The following is a 7,685-nucleotide window of genomic DNA, read 5'->3' on the forward strand; positions in this document are numbered from 1 at the left end:
GGACTCTTGAGAACAGGCCAACATTTGGAGATCTCTGAGTCCTAGGCTCCCACTAAGTGGAAGTCGACTAAAGAGCAATTAGCAGCAAAAGTCCCCAAGTGAGAAGATGTTCAGCAGGAGCTTCCCGACCATCAGGGAGCATGGAAAGCAAGCTCTGGAGGAGGGCTGTCCCCCTCCTTCTGGAGCCTGGATAAACCCCACCCCAGCCCACTCCCACTCCCACAGCATCTGCCCCTGGCTCCTGTGCGGAACAAGGGCCAGGGAGAAAGAGGAGAGCATCCATCATCCTCTTTGTCAGGGAGATTGTTCTCTTCCTCCCTTGCCAGGCTCCCTCTGCTTTGCCTCGCTTCGTTTTCTCCCTTCAGAAGAGAGGGATCGAGAGGAGGACTTCGACTCACCCAACTTCCAGCCAGAGCCAGAGGCTGCCTTGCTCTTTCCCAGGAAAGTCCACTGGAAGATGGAGCCAGCCCAAGTCTTCTAGGCTGCTCTTCTGGGTGGGAGTTTCCAAGCCTCTCCTCTGCTTCTCGATCCTTCAGCCATGGAGGGAGATCTCAACAGCAGCTCTCTTGGCTTGGCCAACGGGAGTCTGGACGGGGAGCTTCAGCACCAAGGACAGCTCTCTGCGCCGGTCTCCGTCCTCTTGGCTGCGCTGATGGCGCTGGTGGTGCTGGCCACTGTCCTGGGCAACGCCTTGGTCATCCTGGCTTTCGGGGTGGACAGCAGCCTCCGGACCCAAGGCAACTTCTTCTTCCTCAACTTGGCCCTCGCCGACCTCCTCGTAGGTGAGCCAAGCCCAGCCCTGACCCCAATGGTCCAAGGATGCCAAGCTATAGCCTTGCTCCAAGGATGCCAAGCTATAGCCCTGTTCCAACGATGCCTAGCTATAGCCCTGCAGAGGGATCTTGGAGCCCCTTTGAGACTCACCAAAAGGAAGAAGTGGGCAGCATGAGCTTTCCTAGACTAAAGTCTACTTCCTCAGATGCATTGATGCATTGATGCATTTCAAAAAGTAGATTTAAGTCTAGAAAAGCTCATGCTTTTTCTTTCTTTCGGTGACTCTCAAAAGTGCTACAAGATCTCTCTGCGTTTACTGATTCTACAGACTAACACAGCTATACCTTTGGATTATACATTGTGCATATGTTTTTAATTGTACTGTTTTTAATGCTGTATCCCACTCTTTTCCCAGGACTGGGACTCAGAGCGGCTCCAGCAGCAAAAACACTACCTGCTTTGAAGAGGATGCCCATCTTTTATAACTGAGCACAACTTGCATTGGGTTGCTGTATTTATTAGAGGATGTCTCCTCTATCCAAAAGAGAGCGACAGAGAGATTGAAAAAATGGAGACAATTGTGTGCCTTTTGTGTCTGGTAGCTCAGCTTTTTCCATCCCGTTGTGTGATGCTGTATCTGTCAAAATTTCTTCTTTAATTCCAGATCTAAAAAATATTTGCTGTAGGTCAGTGGTTGTAAACCTTTGGTCCTCCAAGTGTTGTGAACTTCCTCTCCCAGAAGTTCCAATCATGATAGCCAGTGTTTAGAAATTTAGAGAGATTAAAATACACAACATCTAGAGGGCCAGAGGCTGACAAACACTGCTTTGTGTAATCTCAAAGTGCAGAATTATCGTAATTGCTTAAAGTAAAGGCCATTTGAAACAGGCAAGTCCTCACTTGGTATATGACTGCACCATTTGAGTGTGTATACGTATAGGGTTGGGGCACATTTATTTATATGTAAGTTTGTTATTCTGTACCTTCAAGTTGACTCTGACTTATTGTTGACCCTATGCTGGGGTTTTCTTGGCAAGATTTATTCAGAGGAGATTTTTCCATTGTCTTCCTCTTAGGCTGAGAGATTGTGACTTGCTCAAGGTCATTTTATGGGTTTCCATGGCTAAGCAGGGGTTTGAACCCTAGTTTCCTGGAGTCCTAGTCCAGCATTCAAACCAGACACTGTGCTAGCTCCATTTGAAAGTACCATCACATTCAAAAAACGAAAAATCACAGTCACAGGTGCCAGGCTATGACTGTCTCACTAAAACGTTGTTTTGCTGGTCTACTTTCACAGGTGGCTTTTGCATTCCCCTCTACATCCCTTATATTCTGACAGGTGAATGGAAGTTTGGAAAGGGTTTATGCAAACTCTGGTTGGTGGTCGATTATCTGGTGTGCACAGCCTCCGTTTTCAACATTGTCTTGATCAGTTTTGACAGATTCATCTCGGTTACGAAGGCGGTAAGGAATCTTCCTTTCTTCTGAAGGATATGTCTGACACCTTAACTTTCCTCCATCCCTCTAGAATCCCTCTAGATGCAGTGCAGGTGCTTAGTAAAAGAAGAGGAAGTACTTGAGCCCAACCATGACAGAAGAAGATAGTAATATCAGCACATTTGTTGTTGTTGTGTGCCTTCAAGTGATTTTCAACCTATGGCAACCCTAAAGCAAACCTATCATGGGGTTTTATTAGCAGGATTTACCTAACAACTATTAATAGCTTCAATTAAAATAGTCTAATTGACTCAATGTAATTTCTGTATGTGTTGAATCACCATTCAATAATTGATTCATTGAGTCTACCTATAGCTGATTCATTAAGTCTACTTATAGGCTTCAATCCCCTGTGTATCTAAAGGACATCAATACACATTTGTAGTCCAAAGATGTAAGTTTTCTGAGCTCTAACCCCAATTAGCCAAATTCTCAAGTTGAATGAGGCCAACTTTCTTATGAGCTTATTCCATTACACAGACTTACTACAATGACTTAGGGAGCTGGGGATGTTTAGCCTGGAGAAGAGAAGGTTAAGAGGTGATATGATAGCCCTGTTTAAATATTTGAAGGGGTGTCATATTGAGGAGGGAGCAAGCTTGTTTTCTGCTGCTCCAGAGAACAGGATCCAGAACAATGCATGCTAACTGCAGGAAAAGAGATTCCACCTCAACATTAGGAGGAACTTCCTGATATTAAGGGCTGTTCGACAGTGGAACAGATTCCTTCCTTGGAAAGTGGTGGAGTCTCCTTCCTTAAAGGTCTTCAAACAGAGGCTGGATGGCCATCTGTCAGGGATGCTTTGACTGAGAGTTCCTGCATGGCAGAATGGGGTTGGAATGGATGGCCCTTGTGGTCTCTTCCAACTCCACGATTTTATGATTCTATGAATATTTCCACCTTCTCCAGGGTCTACCACAATTGCTTTCTTTTGTAGCGTTGTTGCAAATTTTTTCTAACCTATAATTTCAACATACACTGCCCCACGATAATAAGAAACAGGTTTTATTTTTATTTGGGAAAAGTAAATGTGTCCTCCTGGCATGGCACATATGAATGCACATGTACATGCATGCAAGTTGCTTAAGCTAAGACGCTTGAACACTTAAACTTTGACTACAATTAATGAATGTTTTGATACAGGCATCGATTAGAAGCCACATATTGAAGAAAAAAGATTTGACTTGTATTGTAGCATGAACACCAGTAGCTCTTTTCAATTAGGATATGTTGAACCTACAGCTAAAATAATTAAGCTCTAAGTGGTATGAGTACCACCTTAAACACTGACACATACACACACACACACACACATTTTTCCAAGACCTGCAGTGTTGCTCACCACCATCTCCTCCGCTCTCCCCTCCTTGTCAGTTATGCATGGTGGGAGAAGCTAGTGGGTTGTTCTTGTTGTTGTGTGCCTTCAAAGCATTTCCGATGTTATGATGACCCTAAGGAGAATCTGTTGTGAGGTTTTCTTGGCAAGATTCAGATAGGGCACTGCCTTCTTCTCAATCTGAGAGAGTGTGGCTGGATTTTCTCCCTTCTCTCATAATGCAAAAACCCCAGGAAGCCACCTCCTGAAGCTAAATGGCAGGAGATCCAGGGCAGATAAAAGGAAAAACTTCTTTCCTTTTTGAAATGATGGCTTTTAAAAAAGATTAGATCAATTCATGAGTGATGGAGTCATTAATGGTTCACAATGGACATATATCCTTCCCAGTATGTTCAGTCTCCGAGGATGGCAATGGAAAACCTTTCTGAAAAACCTTGCCAAGAAAAACCTGTGATAGGGTCACCTTAGAATCACCGTAAGTCAGAAATGACTTGAAAGCACACAAAGACATACACACCAGAAGCAGTACATCTCTTTTCAGAACCACAAGTGCTATTGCACCAATGTCTTGTGACACAGCACAGCCAGCTTCCCATTGGCAACTGGTTGACCGCCATGAGAAATAAAATGCTGGATTCCATGAGCCTTTTACAATCCAGGAGGGCTCTTCTTATGTCCTTCCCAGATTTTTCATTACAGCGCTTGGAATTCATGTGAGATCAGTCAGGGAGCCATGATTTAAAAAAAATAACTTTCCTGCCTATATTAACCACACAATTCCAAGTAAGCTTTATGTGATTCCCCATATGCTATCCTTTCTTTAAACCTCTAATTTGGAAATGGAAATGAATTAGGTCTTACACTTGCAAGAGCTAACAACTAGCAGAGTGACTCAACAGAATGTTCCCACTTTTCAACAGAGATGTTGCTATTGTTTTCATCACTCCTACACCTTTCCTCCTAGGTGAGTTACAGAGCCCAGAAGGGGATGACCAGGAATGCAGTAGTGAAAATGGTAATGGTTTGGGTTGCTGCTTTTCTCCTGTATGGTCCAGCAATCATCAGCTGGGAGCACATCACCCAACGCAGCATTGTTCCCGAGAAAGAGTGTCATGCAGAGTTCTTCTACAACTGGTACTTCCTCATGATTGCTTCCACCATTGAGTTCTTCACACCTTTCATCAGTGTTACTTACTTCAACTTAAGCATTTATTTCAACATTCGGAAACGGACGCCTGTAAGAGCTGAGAACCTCCCTCCAGGCGAAAGGGACTGTGAGATGTGCTCGCATGGGAAGAAACAAGAGCACGCTATCTTTTTTATGAAAGTGAACAGAAAAAGAAACCAAGAGAGAAGTGGAAGCCTCTCTCCTACTAAGCTAGCCATGTCAAGGCTCAATGGTCAGAACCAGCGTAACCAGTTGGTAGAATTTAACATCAACCAAGAACTTCCACCTTTACAAGTTGACGTTCGGTCCAAGTCTCCATGGGATGGTTTCTACAAAGCTCTAGAAAGCATTTCCAATACCACTAAAAGGACAGAGGTTGCCAATACCATGGCTAGCCGATTCAGGCTTTCCCGGGATAAAAAAGTGGCAAAATCTTTGGCCATCATTGTCTGTGTCTTTGCTGTGTGTTGGGCTCCATATACCCTCCTGATGATCATCAGAGCAGCTTGCCATGGGCAGTGCATCCACCATGCTCTCTATGAGGCTTCATTTTGGCTCCTGTGGCTGAATTCAGCCATTAACCCCATTTTGTATCCCTTGTGTCACATGAGCTTTAGAAAAGCATTTTTTAAACTGTTATGTCCAGGCAAGGCTAAAATTCACCCTAATATTTTCACATGACAAGATGCAAGGTGAGAACAAGGCATTTTAACATGGATGAACTTAGCATCTCAAAAGAACTGTGACTATATGCTCATCCAAGCTAACAACTCATCCAGTTTAGAAAAATGGCCTTGGACCATTCGAACCTTAAGACTAAAGTCAAAAGCTACAGAAACATTTGTCTGAATCTTTTTGGCAATGCCAGAGAAATTTACAAGGCTTAGCTCTCTTTTGAGATTTGTAACTACTATCTTACACTAGTAAGATATACAATGAGTATGGACTAATCTATAATCAAAATTTGGGACATTTTTAAGGCAATCTCGGTTTATAAGCAAGAGTCCAAACTGCTGCCTGGTAACCACCGATACAATTCTGTTTCCACTGCTGAAAGATAGTGCTCTATCAGTTGGACACTGTATGTGCTTCTGTTTAAGAAAATTGCTTAAAATAAAAATGCAAGGTTTCCTTTAAAGACTTTTTGTAAATGTTTTATTGTTTTTAATGATTGCATTTTATGGGAGTGAAGGAAATATAATTCAGTATATTAGACAGTTTCTCTATCTGGGCTATGAGATGTTCCATGTACTCATCCCAACTACACATGCCAAAATATAGCCGGTATCAAAACCTGATAAAACAATGTGTGTGCAACATAGCAAAGATTCTATAGATCTCCTTTTTCATGGTTTGGAAATGCATCCCCCCCACCCTTGGTGGTGTTGCACTGTGGCTCCCATAAGCCTCAGCCAGCATAGCTAATGGGGATGCTAGGAATTGCAGTCGAACAACATCTGGAGAGATATACATTCCCATCTTTGGTACAGCTTGGCAGATGTTGAGGGATTCTGGAAGCTGAATTCCAAAATAGCTAGATGTCCAAAGTATGGAGATCACTGCCATAGTATAAATATAATCCAGTGTAATTCTAGTTGCTGGTTCTCCAAGTTATGGAAATGATTGTGCAACCAGTGTGGTAGCCTTGAACTCCCCTGTTGCACAATGGTTGCTTAGCTCCCTATGCACCAAGCCAAAAGTGAGAGGGCTGCATGTTTGCAACTGCTTGCCCAAACAGGATTCTGGCCAATGTTACCCACTGAATTTGTGGCAAAAGTGAATGGGGAACTTCTTGACTCATATCTTCAGTAATTATACACTTTCTACATTGAACCAGTCCTACTATTAGGCAGAGGGCAGACATTTCAGGCAACATATACTGGGAAGTGACAGTCAAGTGTGGGAATGTTAGGCAGTCGCTTCTCGAGCAACGGGGGCATGGATTCCCATCAATCCCAGTGGGATTCTCAAGTGGGATTCAGGGAACTTTCATAGTCCCTACATTGTCTCCAAATAAAATTTTTTTAATATATAGCAGTAACAAATGCACCACTTTAGGTTATGTATTTGTAAGTGCCCAACAGAATTCCAGTCCACACCACTTTCACATACACTGAATTCTAAACATGCATCAGCCTGACACTTTTGAAGATGAAATATCATTCATTTTCCTGGACAATTTCTCTACTATATTAATTTTGTTTGAAATTTCTACCAATATACACTTTTTTTGTATGCAAGCTCCTCCAGTGTACAGATTTTTCAGTTCTCTATCACAAACAAAATACTCATCCTTCCCCTAATGAGAAGAGATCTTTGCATTAGAATAGTCTATGCAGCATTTAGAAAATACTGGGACTGAAAAATGGCCCTCACACCCACTACGTAGTTTTCCAGCCCTGACATCAACCAATATGTACACAAAAAGGCCTTGTTACTATCTGTTGTCAAGTCAGCTTTGTTTCAAGGTAACCCTATGAATGATAGACCTTCAAGAGACCCTTTTAACAGCCCTACCCAGGCCTAGCAAACTCAGGGTTGTGGATTAAGGAATCCATAGCCCTGAGTTTGCAAGACTTGCATAGGGCTGTTAAAAGGGTCTCTTGAAGGTATGTCATTCATAGGGTTACCTTGAAACAAAGCTGACTTGACAACAGATAAACCTTCATGTCATCTTCCTCTTTTCATGCCATCTTCCTTTTTTCCTACTTCCTTCAACTTTACCAAACATTGTCGTCTTTTCCAATGTCTTCTCAAACTAATGCCTTCCCAAAATAAAATAGCCTGTTTATTCCATTTGACTTCTATTGAGAGCTCAAGCCTGATTTGCTCTGGGGCCCATTTATTTGCCCTTTCTAGCAGTCTATATCCACTGAACTCTCCTCCAGCACCAAATTTCAGATGAGTTTT

At 42.8% G+C, this 7,685-nt stretch overlaps 1 protein-coding gene across 1 annotated transcript; it reads left to right on the top strand.

Annotated features, from left to right (window-relative positions):
- Positions 1 to 203: 203 nt before the first annotated feature.
- On the top strand, positions 204 to 5,859 carry LOC121914612 (histamine H3 receptor-like). Its single transcript, XM_042438173.1, has 3 exons — positions 204 to 782; positions 2,072 to 2,238; positions 4,572 to 5,859. Exons 1-3 carry the CDS (start codon positions 539 to 541, stop codon positions 5,454 to 5,456), a joined length of 1,296 nt encoding a protein of 431 aa, XP_042294107.1. The 5' UTR covers positions 204 to 538; the 3' UTR covers positions 5,457 to 5,859.
- Positions 5,860 to 7,685: the final 1,826 nt, after the last annotated feature.

The sequence above is a fragment of the Sceloporus undulatus genome, chromosome 8, assembly GCF_019175285.1.
Source record: "Sceloporus undulatus isolate JIND9_A2432 ecotype Alabama chromosome 8, SceUnd_v1.1, whole genome shotgun sequence".
NCBI lineage: Eukaryota > Metazoa > Chordata > Lepidosauria > Squamata > Phrynosomatidae > Sceloporus > Sceloporus undulatus.

Coding starts and splice junctions, on each gene's coding strand:
- LOC121914612 (XM_042438173.1), top strand. CDS start 539: ATGGAGGGAGATCTCAACAGCAGCTCTCTTGGCTTGGCCAACGGGAGT. Junction 783..2,071: donor CCTCGCCGACCTCCTCGTAG/GTGAGCCAAGCC, acceptor CTACTTTCACAG/GTGGCTTTTGCATTCCCCTC. Junction 2,239..4,571: donor TCATCTCGGTTACGAAGGCG/GTAAGGAATCTT, acceptor CTTTCCTCCTAG/GTGAGTTACAGAGCCCAGAA.